General features: G+C 41.4%; 1 protein-coding gene across 2 annotated transcripts in view; it reads right to left on the reverse strand.

Moving 5' to 3' along the window:
* TLN2 (talin 2) overlaps window positions 1-22,112 on the reverse strand; it is a 245,794-nt gene that overhangs the window by 53,617 nt on the left and 170,065 nt on the right. The window contains exons 41-47 of one of the 2 annotated variants that reach the window (XM_075069557.1): window positions 21,316-21,462; window positions 16,895-16,996; window positions 14,589-14,708; window positions 11,493-11,639; window positions 9,646-9,812; window positions 3,657-3,840; window positions 1,288-1,413 (exon numbers count right to left, since the gene is read on the reverse strand). In XM_075069557.1, coding sequence (XP_074925658.1) covers window positions 1,288-1,413; window positions 3,657-3,840; window positions 9,646-9,812; window positions 11,493-11,639; window positions 14,589-14,708; window positions 16,895-16,996; window positions 21,316-21,462 — 993 coding nt within the window. The remainder of the gene's footprint in view (window positions 1-1,287; window positions 1,414-3,656; window positions 3,841-9,645; window positions 9,813-11,492; window positions 11,640-14,588; window positions 14,709-16,894; window positions 16,997-21,315; window positions 21,463-22,112) is intronic. The other variant, XM_075069558.1, reaches the window with a different exon arrangement.

Raw genomic sequence — 22,112 nt, forward strand, 5'->3', positions numbered from 1 at the left:
TCGATTTAACGACTTCCCCCTCAGGCAAAAGGCTGAGCCAATACTGTAGCTAGCCTTGCCTTATGCCCTGATGGTCAAACACTGGTTCCAACATACAGAGTAAGCAAGTTGCAAAGTTAAGGACACATCTTCCCTCCAGCCTGTAGATGTACAAATGCTCTTAGGACAGCACCTAAGCCCACCTCAGATCTTCAGCTGGAACACAAGGAGGAAGGTAAGCTTTCAGACAACCAGGACTCAAATCACTTTGAGCTCTGTAAAACAAAAGGAACCAGCTAAGCAAGCAGACACTGTTCTGTAGTAGCTGAACTTTGCATGGTCTTTGATGAGTTCCCCCTCACAGAGTGCATCGCAGTAATCCAGTCTGAGGCATTGATCACTGCGAGTCCACATTTGATGGGAAAGGGCAAAATCTCTTTGCCAAGCAAATGCGTAAAAGTCACTTTGACTACCTGATCATCTGGAAGCAGATCCAATACTGCCCAAATTTCAGCTTCTCAAAGCACTTTACAAACATTAAGTCCCAAGGGCCCTGTGAAGTAAGTTTCACAAAGACCTCAGATGCGGGAAAACTGAAGCACAGAGAGGTGACACAATAAAACAGTGGCAGAAGCTGTTCAAATCCTGTGCTCTGACCAATAGATACTTCCGCTTAGAAGCACAGCCTGGGAGAAATGTGATCAAAGTACACTACATTTTATAGAAAGCCTGTCTGAGATCTTCAGACCACTTTCTAAAAGCTGAAAGGTCCAAGTCAGGATCTTAACAGCTGGATGCTTATATTCTGGATGTCTCATTACTTGTTCATTACCCTTGCTATAGGATTCAAGTACACATTTTTATAGGGTAAACTTTTAGTCTCATAGTCTTAATATACCAGGGACCTCCCCTCCTCCCTCCAGACACACATGCTTGCAGAGAGACAGAGGTGCCTGTCAGAAGGAATACGACTCTTTAACTAGCTGTGGTGAGATGATTAAGAAAACTGATATTATGTTTATGGACACTGACATGAACGATACTATCCAGCTTTCCACCAATCATAAACCATCTGGTTTAAGTTAGTAGGATACAGATGAAACAGAAGGAAAATAAGAGACTGAAGTGAACCAGAATTCACTGCCACCAGTCTTTAGAATTTTAGCAATGAAGTGATGCTAGCTATTTCTTTAAATAAACATCAAAGCAAACAGCAAGGAATAAGCAAAGGAATGTTTTCAACTTTCGTAACAGAAGCTGAGATAAGCTGTAAGCTTCTCTAAAAGGGAGAGATATCGCACTACCTACCTTAGCTGCACCTTTGAGCTGGTACATGGATGGATCATCTGCTGGTTTGCTAGCAGCTCCTTTTGTAGCACCAATGAGATCAGAAAGGGCCTTAGCAACATCCTTAATAGCATTGATCAGTACAACCTACAAGAATGAGAAATTTGGATGTGAGGTTAGTGCAATCACATCTCACCTCAGCCCACAGATAGAAGATTTGAGCAGGATGTACACTGAAGGAGTCTGCTAACCACACAGCAAATGTTGGTCCACAATGTTAAGAGAGAAAAAGACACTGTATGCACAAATGCTAAAAATGACATGTAGTTTCCTGCATAAGCTAAAGCTGTGTTTATCTGTACAGTATTTTATACATTGTTCAGTACCCAGTTCAGCTACTGTCTCCTGTAATTAAACGGTTCTCTAAGGCAGGATTTCTCTCTTTCCCATCGTGTCCCAAAGAGGGGCTTATTCACCTCAGTGTTCTGTCCAGCATGGGAATAGAATGGGAGCAGTTAAACTAGGTACGAACTTACAGCTGGATCCTCCCTTGGAGGATGACCTTATTTACTGTGACGTCAGCTACTATTCTGACAGACGTAAGCAGATCAAATGTACTCGGTATACCCTGGACATAAAGGAAACACTCCATTTCAGGGAAAAGGAAGTTTTATATAGCCTAGTCTCCTAAGAGACTCCAAGGAACTAAATGATGAATAACTTGCCTGAGGTTAGAGTTAGCAGCAGTCAAATTCAAGTAAATTGCCTCCCAAACCAAGTACAGGGGGAAAAAAAAAAAATCTATTATGCTCCTCCCTATGAGCACATTAATTATTTCCAAGAAACATCAGAATAACTCTCTCCCCCAAAATCCTTTTCCCCATCTGCTAAGTGGTCAGATACCTTCAACCTTTTACTTTGGTTTAGTGATATCAGCACAATTCTACCCTTTTTCTAAGTGATAACATGCATGGAAAATGGGACCACTCCAGAAAAGAAAAAAAAGATACATGGATCTATTACTTCTCAGTAATGGACAGGAAATACAAAGTTTAGCACTGTCTCAGTTCAGCCTATTTGCAGTTTATTACAATCGATGGCCAAGTTAGAATCTTCGCTTTCTTGTGAAAGCTTATTGAAGCTTTGGTGACTCAGAACCTCTTTGATTAGCAACGAGGAAACTACAAGACCCTAAGACCTAATGTAGATTGGTACAGCTCCCACTTCTCCATCTGTCTGTGTTACACAACAATGGCCATACACACTCACACACTCTTAACTTCATTCTTCTGTGGCTTCAGTAGCCTGAGTAAAATGAGCTTTTAACTTATATGGAAAAGTTACATTTTGTATCTTGGTACCTTGTGCAGAAGGTATTCAAAATGTCTGTACCTTTAGACACACACTATACTTAAAACTATCATTTGAACTCCTTCCTCCACCCCCCACTACGGATTATCACACCACATATACAAGTGGTACAAAAAAATAATTGCTAGTGCTGAGTGGTTTTTACTGGCAAACTGGTATTGTCAGCTAGGAAGTGTAATAAATACTTAAAATTCCCCAGTGTTGCTAGTTTGAAACATGAAATTATCAAAATATTGCTCCTGAAGCAAACATTTTCAGTTTCAAAAATATTCCCCCCCCAGAGGAATGCTCTGGAAGTTGACACTGGAACAAAGATCATATGTGAGGTCAAAGAGGAGAGTGAGATACACATTTTTTCCAGTACCTCAAACAATCAGACATTTTCAGATTAATTTACTAACACAGACACATCTACAGTGCATACACCAGCCCACATTTCACCAGGATTCAAACAACAATTAAATGTTTAATTGAATCTACTTTGAAGAATTAAATGACTCAAAAGAGAGTAAAATAATCTAGAAATATCTGTGAAGTTCTAGCATACTGTTCACATGATACAAATAACAACAGGTGTGTAGCTTGGTCTTAAACGCAATGAAAACCTTTCTAGCAGTGAAATCAGTTAAACTATGGGATGGTCTCCCATGGGAAGCTTCACGATGAGCCATTTAAAAACAAGGCACTGGAGAATATTCCTGCAAAAAAACATTCCAAAACTGGTGGGGGAAGGATCAGACACCCTATACCAAGTCTTGTCCATTTTTGCAGGATTATTTTTCGAAGAGGGGAGGTGCCTGATTCAACCGCAAATCATTCAAGAGAGGCACTGCAAGGTTTGTGCTATCTCTGGGTAAAATTTTCCTAAGTGCCTAACTGACCTGGAAGCCTCAGTCCCACTGAAAGAAACTTTAAAAAAAATTACACTGTACCTCCAGAGTTCTCAATTCTGTGATATTCTCCATGTCTTTAAACACTACAAACATTGGTCTATTTTCTGCTCCCGCAACACCTCATACCTGTGTTTCAGGGTCATCTGATCCCAGGCTGGCTGCTCCCAGTTTTACCACCTCTGCTAGTTGTGTGATGGTGGCAGCCGATGACTGAGCAGCTTGGGCTAATTTATCCTGACTTGAGGCAGCCCCAGACACAAGCAACTTTGTATCTTCAACTAAAGCTTTTGCTGTTTTCAGGATATTTTCCCTGGAGAAAAAAGGGAAGCAGGAGAGAGGAAAGGGACAAGAGAAAAAAAAACAACTATTCAACATTGCCCTGGCTAACAGAGAAAGTGCTACATAGACAAAGGGCTGTATGTAGGTCAGCATACCAGTGTCTACTAGTGATAATCCTAGCTGCAACTCTAAAGTCAGGTTGCAATTCTCACTTCGAACAGATGCATTACGTTTCAGGTTGTCAACACACCAGACTCAGGATGACTCAATGAAGTGACTTCCTCTTGAAAGGAAATGAGATATGGGAATAGGGAGAGGGAGGGAGCACAGGGTCCTAATGTGGAGAGATTAAGCCAAGCCATGCTGTAACTACCAGTTGTCAAACCTCCACCAGCACGTTCTATGGAAAAGAAAATAATGATCTGTGGGGGAGGACGGGAAAGGGAGAAGCTGCAGAAAACATGATTGATATCTTTTTTTTCCCTTCACATAAACTCTTCAGGCAGACAAATCTAAAATATTTCAACTCCTGCCCCTATATTCAGGGGAAAGAACAGACCATCCAGTTAACTATTGTGAGTACTGAACTTCAGTAAAAAGGTTAGAAAACAAAAGTGAAGGGTTAAGAGCTGCCAGACCCACAGCCCTTATGCTTTACTGAACATAAAAAGAGTAAGCCTAGAAATAAACAAAACCCGCACAAAACCCAGCAACTGGAATTCTCAGGATTGCTAGATACAGTGGACGGAAAAACTTGTAACTTCTTTAAACAAGGATTTAAAAGTGCGATGTTAACATATTAGTCAATGCATGGTCACACACATTAAAAATTTGGTCTAGACAAGGCACATTGAAATGCGCAACTGGTTGAGTTTAAGTACAGGGTCTCTCCTAGGATTTATCTTGACCAGTTTAATGTAGAATTCAAGGCAAACCACATACTAACATCACACCTTTAAACTCCAGTTTAAACAAGGCTTATGGTAAGATAACTCATGAGAGCATACTAGTTGGAAAGTATGTTTCTTTTTATAGAAATGGGGCAATCTTCAGTTACGTTGGAAGTGCACAGTATTAAATCCATATATTCAGAATTTGGAAAAATCTGCTCTTACATAGCAGCTGTTTCATGCATACTCTCTTACTCCAATTACTCATTTAGGTAAAAGGAAATCAAAATGATTATCCAGCTTTACTGAAAAAAGATCAATTGCTGCACTTCCCACAGCAATTAAAGATTATAAAACACAGACACAATGCATAAAAAAGCAGGTAATACCTTTTGAATGCAAAGAGACAGTAGACAGCAGTTTGGGTTTTTGCTTTAAAGAAAGTTTTAATTAGAATTGAATTATGTTTTATAATGCAATATACAAAACATACTGAGTTTTTAACTCCTGGACTGTCTGAGCTCTTTGCTTATCTGTCTCCTTCCCAAAAAAGATTGCTATTTTTAACAGCAAAAGTAAGTTTTGAGGTACAATATTAAGATGTACTGTAAGGAGGAGAAACTGTTCAACAAACTGTACATGGACACCACACTGTTGCTTTGTTCCCCCCACCCCAACCTCTGTTTATACATACACACTTTGCATATTCCGTTTAAGCCTCTGCATAAAAGCTTTAGCCCTTCCCTTAGCAAATGGTCTGAAAGGACATACATAACCGCTAGATATCCCTTCAAAGAAGTGATAGGTTAGGTAACAAAATAAGGAATGTGGAACTACGTGGCTCTGGGAAGAAGGATAAAGGAGTTTGAGGAGCAAATGGTGTTCTCATCCATTCTCCCTGTGCAGGGAAAAGGCCTGGGTAGAGACCGTCAAATTGTGGAAGTCAACAAATGGCTACACAGGTAGTATCGGAGAGAAAGCTTTGGATTCCTCGACTATGGGATGGTGTTCCAAGGAGGAGGAGTGCTAGGTAGAGACGGGCTCCACCTAACTAAGAGAAGGAAGAGCATCTTTGCAAGCAGGCTGGCTAGCCTAGTGAGGAGGGCTTTAAACTAGGTTAACTGGGGGAAGGAGACCAAAGCCCTGAGGTAAGTGGGGAAATGGGATACCAGGAAGAAGCACGAGCAGGAGAGTGCAAGAGGGGGACTCCTGTCTCAGACTGAGAAAGCAGGACAATAAGCGAGATATCTTAAGTGCCTATACACAAATGCAAGAAGCCTGGGAAACAAGCAGGAAGAACTGAAAGTCCTGGCACAATCAAGGAACTATGATGTGACTGGAATAACAGAGACTTGGTGGGATAACTCACATGACTGGAGCACTGTCACTGATGGATATAAACTGTTCAGGAAGGACAGGCAGGGCAGAAATGGTGGGGGAGTTGCACTGTATGTAAGAGAGGAGTATGACTGTTCAGAGCTCCGGTATGAAACTGCAGAAAAAACTGACAGACTCTGGAATAAGTTTAGAAGTGTGAGCAACAAGAGTGATGTTGTGGTGGGAGTCTGTTATCAACCACCAGACCAGGGGGATGAGGTGGACTAGGCTTTCTTCTGGTAACTAGCAGAAGTTACTGGATCGCAGGCCCTGGTTCTCATGGGAGACTTGAATCACTCTGATATCTGCTGGGAGAGCAATACAATGGTGCACAGACAATCCAGGAAGTTTTTGGAAAGTGGAGGGGATAATTTCCTTGTGCAAGTGCTGGAGGAACCAACTAGAGGCAGAGCTCTTCTAGACCTGCTGCTCACAAACTGGGACGAATTAGTAGGGGAAGCAAACATGGATTGGGAACCTGGGAGGTAGTGACCATGAGATGGTTGAGTTCAGGATCCTGACACAAGGAAGAAAGGAGAGCAGCAGAATATGGACCCTGGACTTCAGAAAAGCAGACTTTGACTCCCTCAGGGAACTGATGGACAGGAACCCCTGGGAGAATAACATGAGTGGGAAAGGAGTCCAGGAGAGCGGGCTATATTTTAAAAAATCCCTATAGAGGTTGCAGGAAAAAAACATCCTTATGTGTAGAAAGAATAGTATACGGCAGGAGACCAGCTTGGCTTAACGGTGAAATCCTTGCTGATCTTAAACGCAAAGAAGCAGCTTACAAGAAGTGGAAGACTGGACAAATGACCAGGGAGGAGTATAAAAATATTGCTCAGGCATTCAGGAGTGAAATCAGGAAGGCCAAATCACACTTGGAGTTGCAGCTAGCAAGAGACGTTAAGAGTAACAAGAAGGGTTTCTTCAGGTATGTTAGCAACAAGAAGAATGTCAAGGAAAGTGTGGGCCCCTTACTGAATAAGGGAGCCAACCTAGTGACAGAGGGTGTGGAAAAAACTAATGTATTCAATGGTTTTTTTGCCTCTGTCTTCATGAACAAGGTCAGCTCCCAGACTGCTGCACTGGGCAGCACAGTATGGGAAGGTGACCAGTTCTCTGTGGAGAAAGAAGTGGTTTGGGACTATTTAGAAAAACTGGATGAGCACAAGTCCATGGGGCCGGATGCGCTGCATCCGAGGGGGCTAAAGGAGTTGGTGGATTGATTGCAGAGGCATTGGCCATTATCTTTGAAAACTCGTGGTGACTGGGGGAGGTCCCGGATGAATGAAAAAAGGCTAATGTAGCGCCCATCTTTAAAAAATGGAAGGAGGAGGATCCGGGGAACTACAGGCCAGTCAGCCTCACCTCAGTCCCTGGAAAAATCATGGAGAGGCTCCTAAGGCATCCATTCTGAGCCAGTAGGGAGAGTAAAAAGTGATTCACAGGACAGTCGCCTGATTCACCAGGGAGTCGCTGGACTAAATATGTGCCCTTTACTGAGAGACAATTGGCTCTGTGCGATGCGGGAAGCGTGGATGTATTCCTTGACTTATATAAGCTTTTGTTACGTTCACGTTTCTTGACAGCAAGTGAAAGTTTTAGGCTGGCTTAATGGAGCGATATGTGAACGTGGCTAGTATTAGAGTTGGTAGTGATCAATGGACTCCATGTCTATGGTGTGCAGTACGGTTTTTACGGGGGTATGCCCTTAGGGTCGGCTCTGGGTGCCATGTTTTGTTTCTTATCTGGTCTTTATTGCTGGGACAGGTATTGGTGTGGGGATTCAGAAATTGCGAGATGACACTTATAACTGGGAGGTGTGGGTGATTCGTGGAGGGTAGGGACAGGTACAGAGGACATAGACCATTGGGTTGGGCATTAAGAATTGATGAGGTTTCACCGGACAAGGCGGGTCGATCTGAAGGAGTATAGCATTCACTTTTACAGATAGGACTTGAAGTTAGGAGCGTTCTGGCGAGGACCTAGGGTCAGTAAGGCGTGTATGAATAACAGTGTGCCTTGTTGACAAGAGGGCTAAGGCTATTTTGGCTTGTTAAGTAGTGGCTTCGGTAGATTGGGGACGTGATCTTCCCCTCTATTCGGCCATTGTGAGGCCTATCGGAGGATGTGTCCAGTTGTGGCCACACTACAGACGGATGTGAAAATGTGGGAAATGTCCAGCGGGGTCACAAAGTGATTACGGGGGGCTGGAGTAGAAATCACTTATGAGGAGGGCTGGGACTGGGATTGTTTAGTTTGCAGTTTGGAGGCTGAGGGTGGGATTTGGATAGCTGCTTGAACTTCTGAAGGGTTTCGAAGAGCTGGATATGACTGTTTCGTGTACTGTGAAGAGTATGTTTTCTAAGTGCAGTGGGGGAGGCTTAGGTTGGATATTAGAAAAAACTTTTTCACTAGGAGGCTGGTGAAGCACTGAAATGGGTTTCCTTGGGAGGTGGTGGAATCTTCTTCCTTACAGGTTTTTAAGATCAGGCTTGACAAAGCTCTGGTTGGGATGATTTATTTGGGAATTGGTCCTGCCTTGAGCAGGGGGTTGGACTAGATGACCTCCCGACGTCCCTTCCAACCCTGATATTCTATGATTCTATGAATGAAATTACTGCTAATCATCACTGCTCAGCCTTTGTATCTTTTTTTGCATTCCAATCTTGCATTTCAATGTTCAGCTCTTTGAAGCAGGACCTTGTCTTCACACTTGTCACACAGCATTTAACAAACTTATTATTTGATGATAAAAAACGAACCCTAACTCTTACTATATAAAGCTGCAATAATTTGGGCTGCATTGTACGTTTCATACTCCTCAAGCCACTGGCACTGTACTGAGTTAAATGCTGGCAGTGTAGGCCAATTGCGCTGTTAGGCAACAGCTCAGTCTTGACCATTAGAATCAGGTTTTTAATATGAGGAGAATAATGGCCTGGATGCTGCAAATCTCTCATTCTATTTCAGACACTATCAGAAGGAAACCTGTGTCATCATCTCACCAAATGACAGCATCACTGACACTCCAGCATCTCTTCCATTAATAATCTCCAACATCAGCAGCGGGAAAGTGCATTTAGTAACCCACGAAGAAAAAGACATAAAGTCAAAAATAAGTCTTGCAAAAATCATTGGAAAACTTTCTCTTTGAATGCATGGACAGTTAATTTTTCATACTAGGATCACAGTGTAACAATCAGTTAAGAATGAAATATAGAAATGGATTTATTAAAAAATTTGGATAAAACTGATCTTTGAGGTTTCCCTTTGAAACAGTTGAGAAATTATCCAGCTATTACTTAAAATTTCCTCCCCCACACAAATGGGCAAAATGGAATTTGCTTTTACTATACAGGCTACTTTACACAGCTTTTGAAGCACTGACCCCAAAGCTTTCCTATTTCTCTCTTGCTTCTCTGGCTTCATTATTAGGGGTTTGAAAAGGCAGAAAAACTGCACCTCCACTCCCTCTATTAGCGATTAGCAGGACATTTATCTATTGCCCCCCGCACCCCTTGTTGCAGCCAACCCCCTCCACCAGCTTTTTCAGTATCACTGACCTGTGATCCGCAAATGATTCATTATTCTCAGCATTAAGGGTTCCAGCTGTAGCAAACATGATAGTTGTGTCCAGATCTGCAATTATCCCCGACACAGCACTAGCTGCAGTGATACAAGCCTGAGTCCCTTTGTTTCCTGCTTGAAGGGCAGACAGAACTAAGGAAACCTGGAAACAGGAAAATAAAAAAGAGGGTCACATTAAAACAAAGCATAATGAACTGATTTCTGAGTTAAATTAACTCCTGTGATGAGAATCAACAGGTGCAATTCATTTTGTGATCTCATTTCACAATCTATGATAAACCTCTCCCTTTCCCCTCCCCTGCCTGCTCTAGCTGCACACTAGCAGGTTTGATTAGTTTTTCCATAGAAGGAAGCCTGCTATTGGCATTTGTCTTTCACAGTAGGAAAAGGCTGTCTCCTGATCAAGCAGGATACACAATAAATGAGCAGATCATGGAGGCCTTAACTGCATCTGCTCTGCATATAAATAATGACACTCTGCAATCAATAGTGTAACCACTCATTTTCCATAATATCTAAATGAAAGGAAAAGCGTCCCCCAGCTACAATAAATAAGAATTCCAATTATCTTACAGTAGTCTGCACAGTCAATAAAGGAGGTCGGTGCATTTATTTCAGTGTCACAATTACTTTTCAGCAATCTATGGTGCTGCTCAGTAACGTGATCACAAGGATGACTGAAGTTCTTGGCAACTCAACTTCGTCATGCAGCTTGTTTAAAAGACAAATCGGTGTTGACCCACACTACACAGCTCTTCCCACTCTTCTGCTTCAGTTCTATAGTGATCTCCCCATCCCTGATTCAGAATAAAGAACCCAATCCTAAATGTTGGCGCAGTGCACAAGTCCAGATTGTGATACTATGCCAAGAGGTTAAGAGGCGCAGTAGTTACTCCATTTTCCCTTCGGGGGTATTCATTTACTAGCAGTACTACAGCCACCATGTCATAACAGATCACTACATCAAAATGATATTTTATGTCAAATACAGTTTGTCTTTCAAATAGAGAAGCGTAGTTTGTATCTTCAGTTAGTTACTCTGGCCTAGCAACATGGCAGACACTGGGAATTTGGGCTCCCAAGAGTGGATGTGTAAGTGCTGCAAATCCCAAATCATTTGTTTGGAATATGTATATATCAGAACCATTGAAATGAAACTACTGCTGGGAAGGAAAAAACAGCCAGGTGAACAAGACAGACACACTAATACTAGAGGGATGGTGGGGAGGGGATGAACCTTGGTCAAGGGCTATAGTGCAATCCCCATCTCATGGGAAGTGTCACTGGATCTTGAATTTTAACACTCTGCTAACAGCGACCCACTGCAGCTATGCAATGTTCACAGTGTATCTGCTTCAAAATGATGAAATCTGAGAAAACCCCATCATAATTTAAGTATAGAGTATAAGACGATCCAATGGCTGGAAGCTGAAGCTAGACAAATTCAGACTAGACATTAGGCGTAGATTTTTAACTGTGAGTGTAATTAACCAATGAAACAATTTAACCAAGGGTCATGGAGGATTCTTCGTCACTGACAACTGTTAAATCAAGACTGGATGTTTTTTTTAACAAGATCTGCTCTAGGTAGGGTGACCAGACAGCAAGTGTTAAAAACTTGGATGGGGGGGGGAGGGTAATAGGAGCCTATATAAGAAAAAGATCCAAAAATTGGGACTGTCCCTATAAGATTGGGACATCTGGTCACCCTAGCTCTAGGGATTATTTGGGGGAAGGTCTGTGACTTGTGTTATGCAAGAGGTCAGATTAGATGATCACAACGATCCCTTCTGAATCTATGAAACAACAAGGGACATCTTACCTTTTCAGTTACAGCACGAGCACATTCTATCAACTCCCTCTTGGTGTAGCTGTCCGTAGGGCAAATCTGTAGAGCTCCAGCTTTCTGTACTAGAAAGATACATCCATGACCAAGATCCTGTACCCGAGTCCTGATCTGGAACCCTATCTAGATAGGCAACAAATTGTGGGGAAGGGGAAATAGGAGACAAAGAAGGTACTTAGAATGTTGAGACTTTGTACAAATGGAAACGTAAAACTTGCACAGTTTTTGTTGCAAATACTTGTCCACCAGTACAGTTCCTGCAAAGATCATAAAGAAGGGCCAGATTCTGACATACCTTATTCATGCTAAGTAGCATCTTAATCTACACGTGATTCCCTCAACTTCAATGGGACCACTCAGGAAGGAGAATACTATTTGACCTGAGTTAGGGGATCAGAATCTGGACATGTCTTATGTGATTAGCATAGGAAATTTACCCACGTCTAATTTAGGTATTTCTAAAAAGATAGTAGAAACGTCACAAAAACACGTACGCCTCCATGCTGTAATATTTCATTGCCTGAGGTATAATGCAAAAATGAACTGCTTGTTCTCAGGGTGAGCTGACCTCAAGGCATACAGGCTCCTCCTCCACTCTGATCAAAGTAGGTTGAGGAGTATGTACGCTTAGTTCTGAGTACCCCGATTTCATTCACAGATGAATCTAGCAAAAGTTCTTGGCTATTAATTTGTTCTCCAATACTTAGCACATCCATATAAAAGAGCCAAACCTACACATACCTCTAAAAGCATCACTATTTCGGATTTACTATTAATCTTGAAATAGAGTTGAGCAGTGTGGTCTGAGAAACACGAACCAATGCTACATCCATTTACATATAATTGTGTGTGTATTTTGGTTAATAAGTAAGTAGGAATTGCAGCTATTAGTTTCAATAATGAAATTATTTTACTTAAAGCTGAAGTTAAATGTGCACTATTTTCATAAATGAATGTTCAGTGTGTCTAGCAGTACCCATGATGAATGTAAGTCATTGATTTTGACTTATTCAGCACCAAGAATATTAAAATAAACTCAAGTGAACTGTCAGTGGGGAGGTGTAATAAATAAGTCAAAAACTGTGTGAAGGTCTTTTGTCTTGATAATCTGACACTGTAACTGGCCAATGGAGCTAAACACCAATGGTCTAAGAATCAATAGAGAAAAAGCAGTCATCTTCAGTGATTCCAAGATTTTTAATCATGCCCTGAGTACCATACACATGATGGAGAAAAAGGACAACGACCATTCCCTTCCTCCTATTATCTCTCAGAATCTCCCTCTCAGTGCAGTATGGTATATGTCAGCGGTTCCCAAACAGTGGGTTGGGACCCCGTTTTAATGGGGTTGCCAGGGCTGGCTTAGACTTGCTGGAGCCTGGGACCAAAGCTGAAGCCTGAGCCCCGCCACCTGGGGCCAAAGACAAAGCCAGAGAGCTTCAGCTCTGGGCGACAGGGCTCAAGTTACAGGCACCCCCTGCCTGTGGCTGAAGCTCTGGGGCTTTGGCTTTGGTCCCCCAGCCTCAGATGATCCCCGGGGTGGAGGGGCTCAGGCTTTGGTCTTCCCTCCTGGGGTCCTGTGATAATTTTTGTTGTCAGAAAAAGGGTCGCAGTGCAATGAAGTTTGAGAACCCCTGGTACATGTGAAATGGTTTGAGGAGAGGAGAAAAAAGTATGTTTATGTGATTCATCAAATCATGAGACTGGGGGAAATGATCTGTAGTGAATAATTACAGAAATGTCTCCAATTTTCTGTTTCTAGGTTGCCTGCAAGCAGATGGAAACTTTCCAGTTATTCTGGAGAATAGTTCTGTAGTGTTGCAAGCAATTTGTTTCAAATATTTGATGATCGACGCTGAAGAGTTGTTCACGATTGATCGGATATTTCTGTCCTCTGACTTGGTGAGTAACTCCTATAATTTGGCTTGTGGTGTGAACACACACACTTTTAGAAATTAAAAGCTTACTTTCTTTGGCCTCTAATATTTGCTAATCTGTAACATTCCTAACAGAAAACTAGTGCCCGAGACATTTCACAAAAAGTGAGATAAAAAGGGATAAGAACAGTAGAAACAAACTTGTTTAAAAACTTAAATACTAATAGAAAATGTTTTGCTGTATTCCGCAGCTCTTCATTCACATACACTTTGCATGAGCAATGCTGCAAGAGAATGCATGTTACAGCCTACGTGTATATATACATACAGAGTATTGTGCTGCGCTGTGTCTGTATTGTAAATAAATATCTATCTACAGGTGTTTTTCATAGGTGGTCATATACCACAGTAGTGAAAGTGGTGCAAAATGGGTAGATTAGATAGCCTACATAAGATATATAGGGACTGTAATGGCAAACAGTGGCTAATTTATGATTCAACTGTGATGAAAACGAAGATAGTAATATTTTGGACTTTATTCCAACAAGATGGAATGTAAACATTTTCTACTAGTTCCCCCTTCCCTTCAGAGAAAATAATAGCATTAAAGCTTTTATCTAGTTGTGTGCTGTATGCTTGAATTGACTCTTTTTAAAAGGTACTGATGGAGTGCTAAAACAAATAGGCCCAAACATGAAATCCGGTGGAAGAGAGAGAGGTTTGAGTACAGATCTCCAGATCTGAAACCATGGAATGGGGCCTATAATGCAATGTTAGGCCCAGGTGGAATCCTTCTGAAAATCCCACCCCATGTGTCAATATTTCCAGTGACAATGGGACAGAGTCTATCTTCCTACATGTTGGACAAACAGATGGTTGACAAGACTGAAGTACAGTAAACAGAATTTCCCTACCTGGGAAAATATTTACTGTATTCCTTTTAAATGATCTCAGAAATGTTTCAGAGAAAACACCCCTACTAGGTTTTGGTAGAAGGTTGTGACCCTATTTTCTATTTGACTGCACAAGAGAAGACTCAGACTTGGGTATAACTGCAGCAGCATTATAGCAATTGGGTGGACTACTGTCTTTGGTTACTGTACTCCATTTCCCTCCCCCTATTTTAAAGTGCAAGAGAATACTTAATGTCGACATCACTGTGCATTCAGAGTTTAGAGGTCTAAAAACTGCAGACCTCCTCTGGTTCAGCTGTAACTGCTGCCATTCGGCCCTGGAGAGCCAAATGCCCATAGTCATTGGTCATTTGTGATGCAAGTCCTCCCAACTCCTCCGGGTTAGTAACCGACTTAGTCATCTGAAAAAAGAAAACAGGCAATAAAACAACGACAGGCATAAAACCAGCTTGTTAATACTCTACATTGCCTAGAAGCACACGTATGTTTTTGCAGCACCTGAGATAGGGTACCTGCTGCTGTCTTAGCAATTCAGTTTCAAGCTAGAATTCTATGAGCCGAAAAGACAAGCAAACATGCTTTATTAGAACCACAGTAACTAGGCACCCACAGAACACAAAGTAACTGAGGGGCAGTTAGAAATGGAAATTCACTCCTCAGTACAGCAGACGACTGCAAAAGCACTCAATACTCTCAGCTTAGTAGGTGAATTTGGGGAGGAGTAGAAAGGGGCGGGAAGAGTGCTTCACACTGCACAACAGCCGCCCCCTCCATTTCGCACTGATGGGCTAAGCAACCCACTCTCTTCTAGACCCTCCTCAGCCCCACTGAGGGTCACCATGATGTGGAGTGGAAGGATCTTAAGTGGTTCCTAAGACTCTCAGAACATGCAAGACCTCTGGGGCAAGAAGGAAATGGCTGGAAATGTACAAAATGAAGAGTTTCTGATTCAGGAGTACAAAAAGTGAAACTTTTCCTGGAATATCTGCCAATTCTGTGAAGGCGACATTGTTCTATTTCTGCTTGTGAAAACTGGTGAAAGGACTGACATTCCCGCCTTTGGATAAAACCATAAACTGGCCTGAGACAAATTCCTAATGTGCATGGAGAAGAGTTAACTGCTCTGTTGAAATGACAACTCACTACAGTACCTGCAAAGATTCTCTCTCTCGCGCGCGCACTCTCTCTTTTTTTTTTTGCACAGCTATGTAGGGTTTTTTTGGTAGCATGCAATAATATTATCCTTATATTTAAAAAAAGTAGAGTATTCTTTACTAACAGATTAATACAGTTTATTATATTAACCATTAGTATGAATCATCAGAATCAAGAAAGGACCTAATTAGCCAAAGATCCCGCCCCACTTCATTTTATGCCCAAGTGAATCACATCACCGGGAACTCTGTGAGAGAAAACAAAAATTTGACCATTGCTCATTTCATGAATTTAACAATTGTCTTGCAAGGTTTGATCTCAATTAAGGGATAAAATTAAAGAATAATTAAATATCACACCCCAAAGGGCTAATGTAGGTCAGCAAGAAAAACTTATGATAGGACAAGATTCCAATGCTTTGAAGGGTTGATTAAAGCTGTTTCAATACATACCTTTATTTGTTTCTCATAAAAAGTAAGCCTCATGAGAAGTACTTGACATCACATTCCACTAATATATACATCTCATGCCAAAAAACCATTAACAAAGACGTCCAAATTTGATGCTTTTTCCCATTACAGTAGGAGGAATATAGCCACTCAACTTTTAAATTGTAAAACTGGCTAGACAAGTCTGTTTAAAACCAGCTGTGGCGTGTTAACAGACTGCTTCACGATCAAATTAATGACATGAATAGGTTGGTCTTAGTTTAGCCTGTAGTGGAAAGAAATCCTCTGCCATAAAATGTTCTGGCACAGTCAAACCATTGTTTCAAGACAGGTTCAAGTAACAGAACAGCTCCAGTATTATTCTCTTGATGAGGGTATAAATCATATCAACGTCTACAACAGTCTAAATCAGCTGGGCCCAAAATAGATCAGTAATGACATGGTGGACAGAGTTTTGTACTACTGCTATTCCTAACATCATTCTCTCCCCAGTAATCAGCGTAACTTCCTTTTTGCTTCACTTCGCTTGTTCCCGAACACTGTATTTCTATCCCATTCCCTCCACCCTCTTCCTCATGGAAGCATCTCTTTTGGTTACTGTCATGTTCTAGCACAGGCCTCCTAAGGTGTTCTCTCCTGTTTTCACAGCTTGTTCTTTTGGGCAGCAAGGTAAAGAGAATAGCATATACTATTTAAAGCCCCGTACTTTGAGTTAGCCAGAGAGAGATGCAGCAGAATGACTCTGCTGGTAGCGCACTTCTGTCCATCATACAATCAGGTTCCAGTGAAGAAGTCCAGGAAATGGTGGCAACACCCTTATTTTGCCTACTCACAAAACAGATCAACTAGAAGTTGATGTCACAAAGAAAAGGCTCCAGTTGGAATTGGTTCAAGATTAACACTGTACAGCTGTTTCAGTTTCTTACACATACTTGATAGCTGTTACCCAGCTATTTTATAAAACGCTTGCTAGTTTCTCTTACCATTTCCTGTGCTGTTACAGCAATGGCTTTAGAATATTTCACTACCGTAGTCTGATAATCAACAAATGTTCCCTTTGGATCTGGAGGTGTGCCCTCATCCAGCTGTGGAGAGAGGGGAAAACATGAAAGCAATGGCAGGCACGAAGGACACACAGATTACTAAACTTTTCAGTCTAGTACTGCAATTGCACAACACAGAGTTAAATACAAAATGAGCCTCAAATGTACAGTAAAGCTTCGTAGCTTACATCACTAATTTCATGTCATTTGTATAGAATACGCAGTTGAGTGCCCACATATTCAGCAAGTCCTGAGTTTCTTCCCAAGTTCACTTTTTCTTTTTTCTTTTAGTTTCCCTGACCTGCAGCCCATTAGATCTAAAAATGAATGTACAATGATCACAAGACAGATCTTTCACCCTATTAGTCTCTGTAACATTCCTTTAGGTCATGCCTTCAAACTTTCCATTCTGCATACCACTCAGGCACCAAAATGCCAGAGACTGAGTAAAATTAAACATGAAGCCTAGTATAAATAAGACTGTTTAAATTTCTTTTTGTTAGCAAGAGATGATGGAAAATGTATTTGCTTAATAAGTTAAACTTCCCCTACCTTCCTTTTGAGACTAGCATACTCCCAGTTTACTAGTTATGTTTTTCTCAGAGAGACTTGCTAATTATCTTAGGTAAAGACTCTTCAGACGTGGCTTCCTCCACTGTGTTCCTCAAGTTCATCTCATTTTCCCTGCCATGAACTAAAACCAGACTAGCTTGTTTTAGAAGACAACATGATAGAAAATATTGCCCAGGATTTATAAGACTACCATATGCATTTTTGCTACAAAGGTAGTTCTCTAGCCAAGAAAATAAAGATTACAGTTTTGAGACACTCCCCTTCGAGGGAAGATAATTGCTAACCCATCCTTCTGATTTCTCTTCCTAGAAAGCCTCACATACTTGGTTGCTATGCAACAGCTTTCTACTTGTTATTTTGTGTTAAAATTGGCAAACTTCTCTAAATATGGATATGTCACCAGAGTGTCATTCAGGAAAAACTGGGGCGGGGGGGAGAGAGGGAGAAGTTTTAGAATAAAGAACATTATATGGGATATTATATCCTGAAAAATTGAATATGTGTGAGTGAGCATGCAAAAAGTGAAAAACATAATGGAAGACAGACTGAAAAGCCTGGCTGAGGGGAAGGGAAATAACTGCCCACTTTTTCCCCATAGCAAATGACCACCGATGTATTAGTTAGGTTTTTTTTTCTCTTTGACCTTCATGTACTTCATTCAAGTGTAAGCTTCAATTCTTTGAGGTTGGTTCAAACTGAACAAGCGAATGAGGAATCTGAATGAAGTGTTAATCATTGATAAAGTTCCTAGGGAAGTTACTCCTAATCTCAAAATTCTGAAATGGCAGAGTTTTGTACCAGCAATGTTTACCACATTTAACCTGACCTCAGAACTGACTCCTAGTTGTAAAGAGTCTTCCAAGAGGGGAAAAACATATTAAATTGGAAGAGGGGGCGACTTTCATAAGAGAAGACTTGATACAAACCCTGGCAGATAGAAAGGAAGTTCTTAGCACATAGAGATAAAAATGATCAAAGCAAAAAACTGAAAATTACAGGCTGCTAACTTCATTTAAAGCAGATGCAGTCTAAAATGACTCTCCTCTATGCAATTAAATCAAGCAGCCCAGCACTATGTCTTCAGCCAACTGAGGTATTGGGACCATGCCATCAACCAGTACACAGAGATACCTGAAAACAATTATTTCCGCTTTAGAGCACTTCTTGTTTCTTTGCATATCAGAAATGTTTCTATCACCTGTCATTTCAGGTACTTGTTACTTATATTGTTATCTTTATCAAATAAGACAAAACAAGTCCCAGTCTAAGACTATTGTCAGAAGGGAGAGTCACTTAATGAGGAAAAGAACCTATGTTGTAATGCGCTAAACCTCTTCTACTCCAATGCTCATTTACAAGGCAGTTTAACTCATTTGCAAGACCAAATAATTGAAATTTCTAATTTTTGATTGTTTTCTTAAATACCGACACACCACTCAATGGAATAGATCTCCAAAATAATCTGTGATGGGGCAAGGCCAGATGGCTACAGTAAAGTACTGAGAAACAGGTATGTTAGCCCCAGGCTAAACAAATCCCTAGTACCCTGGTAACCAAATGGCAGTTGCTCCAGGTTAATCAAGGCACCTGGAGCCAATTAAGATCTTTCTAGAAGGCAGTAGAGAGAGCTACTTTAATTAGAACACCTGCAGCCAATCAAGGCAGGCTAATCAGGGCACCTGGGTTTAAAAAGGAGCTCACTCCAGTCAGGCAGGGAGGAGCCAGAGGAGAAGGAGCGTGTGTGAGGAGCTGGGAGCAAGAAGGCAAGGAGCTGAGAGTGAGAGAGTGTACTGCTGGAGGATTGAGGAGGACAAGCATTGTCAGACACCAGGAGGAAGGTCCTGTGGTGAGGATAAAGAAGGTGTTTGGAGGAGGCCATGGGGAAGTAGCCCAGGGAGTTGTAGCTGTCATGCAGCTGTTACAGGAGGCACTATAGACAGCTGCGATCCACAGGGCCCTGGGCTGGAACCCGGAGTAGAGGGCGGGCCCGGGTTCCCCCCAAACCTCCCAACTCCTGATCAGACACAGGTGGAGCTGACCCAGACTGTGGGTTCCACAAGAGGGGAAGATCACTGAGGTGAACAAATCCGTCAGTAAGCACAGGACCCACCAAGGTAGAGGAGGAACTTTGTCACAAATCCTATCTCACCAGTGCTAACAAAAGGGAATGATTTTGTGTCTATTGAAAATGCAAGTTCCATCATGTGCATCAGTACTATTTTGCAATTAATGCTAACTGTCTCCTAGTTTTATGATTTCATATGGTAGGGTTTGTTGTGATTGCTGGACCAACAAAGTCACCCTAACCTCAACTGTAAAAAGCATGTGAAAGTTTGTAAGATGTTACAACCATGGAAAACTGGATATGTTGTTTATAATACTGAATGTTTTAAACAGGTGCAAGAGAATGAAACAGAGAAACTGGATTAATCTAAACAAAAAAGGCCACGTCAATATAATCCAATTATACTTGTTAAAAACAGATGATGTGGAGCTGGACGTTAATGTAACAAAATGAGTGAGACAGATATTAGGTCTAACTGGTGAATAAAATAATGAGGTGGATGAACTATGCTGCCCACTTTTTCCCTTTTTTGAGTTATTAAAAAGAGACTTTGAAAAAAACATTCTCTCTCTCTCATCCGCAGCCCATTTTGCATCCCAGCTCATCTTGTCTCATCGCATCTTCCCTGATCGCCAGACAGAAAGAGTAAACCAGACTGAAGGACTTTCTTCCACAAGGAAGGCAGGCTGGCCTTGCTCTTGTTTTAAGTAACTTTGTTTTCACCCGTCAGTGCTGAAAGTCATCATAATATCATGATATCCAGTCCTCAGCCCACTTGGGGGAATATCTAACTACCAGCACTGCAAAGCCACATAGGATCCTGTATTGCATCTCCTTGTTGCATTATTTGCTGTCCCACTATTTTGCACTCTCCTGACTTTGCATCAAATCCTGAAGTCAATCATACTGCATTCAACCAAACCTGTCTTGTCTAAAGAGAAAGGATGCCACCAAATGATGGCCCTGACCAGACCGTAACTAACCAGGGTCCAAGCAGCAAGTGTCATGGTTGACTTGCCAGCCAAAGCACCCACTCCTAACTAATAAGTGTTCCAGAAACATCAATCAAAGTCTATTTCCTCCCTCTTTTCTATACTGTTACTCATTCACCTTGTATTTGTTTGTTAAAAACAAGATAAGTGAATGCTCTTCAGATCAGGACTGAGAATAAAATTAACCTTTTCCTTTTCATCAAAGAACGTTTTCTTTTTCATCTCTGAAAATAAGAGACACTGATATTTTGACTCCAAAAGGAGAGAGAGGCTTTGATAAGGTCTGATTAAGTTTGTTTGCATAATCATGCAAACAGAGTTTCAAGACAAAATGCTTATTTTTCTTTCTTCTGTTCAATCAATAAACTTTCTATTTGAATGAATGCTTTTTGAGTGTTTGTCATGTAACTGAGTAAAAGCAAGGGCTTTGTTTAAAATTCACGCCCAATCCACATCTTACTGTTTAATGCCCGATAGTGAAAGAATTTAGGAAACACTTTTAACTCTTCAGGCCTTTATGATCAATATCGAACAACATGTTCCATCAGCACAGAAAGCTGAACTGTCTTAGCACTGGCCATTTAAGGAACATTTAGCATCTGGCTCTCTGAACTACTTCAGTGGTATAATGGAACATACACTAAATGTCAAGTAATTGTTGCCAGTATCATCTAGGATAACCATTAATTTCCTTCCATGTAATTTGGGGTTGCTAGGTACCAAATACTCACCTTGCTCATGGCCTCAGCTATTGAGTCTACCATACCTCCAACCATGCCCACTTCACTGGCAGCTTCATTCAGTGTAACCATTATATCATCCACTGCCTCCTTCATCAGCTGAGCAGCCTCTGTGATTGCATCATGAGTGTGAGATGCCTGTACAGGGGGGAGTAAGAGAGAAGATTAAGAACTCATCTGTGCAGGAGTAGTCATTTGGTCTGAAAATAATGCTTACAGGAAGGAATTTTCCTCCGGGGCAGATTGGCAGAGGCCCTGGAGGTTTTTAACCTTCCTCTGCAGCAGGGGGCACGGGTCACTTGCTGGAGGATTCTCTGCAGCTTGAGGACTTCAAACCACAATTTGAGGACTTCAGTAACTCAGACATAGGTTAGGGGTTTGTTACAGGAGTGGGTGGGTGAGATTCTGTGGCCTGCATTGTGCAGGAGGTCAGACTAGATGATCATAATGGTCCCTTCTGACCTTAAAGTCTATGAGTCTATTATGGCAGCGACTTGTGGTGGTTTTAACCATGCCTCTTTGAAAATCTCATTTCAAGCGAAACAGGAAAGAGACTGATTCATGATACACATCAATCTCATATGAACGAGAAAGCCTCTTTAAACAAGAGCATGCCTCACTCACAGAATATACTCAAAATTCAGAGTAGTTTAAAACAGAACAAGCCCTTTTCCATGACAACAGATTACGGAAAACAATCACCATGTAAATGCAGTGGAAATAAAGCTAAAGAACAGCAACAGATCATTCCAGTTTTAAACTGGTTCAGAAAAGGCCTGGTCATAAAT

The sequence above is a fragment of the Chelonoidis abingdonii genome, chromosome 9 (assembly GCF_003597395.2).
Source record: "Chelonoidis abingdonii isolate Lonesome George chromosome 9, CheloAbing_2.0, whole genome shotgun sequence".
NCBI classification, from domain to species: Eukaryota; Metazoa; Chordata; order Testudines; family Testudinidae; genus Chelonoidis; species Chelonoidis abingdonii.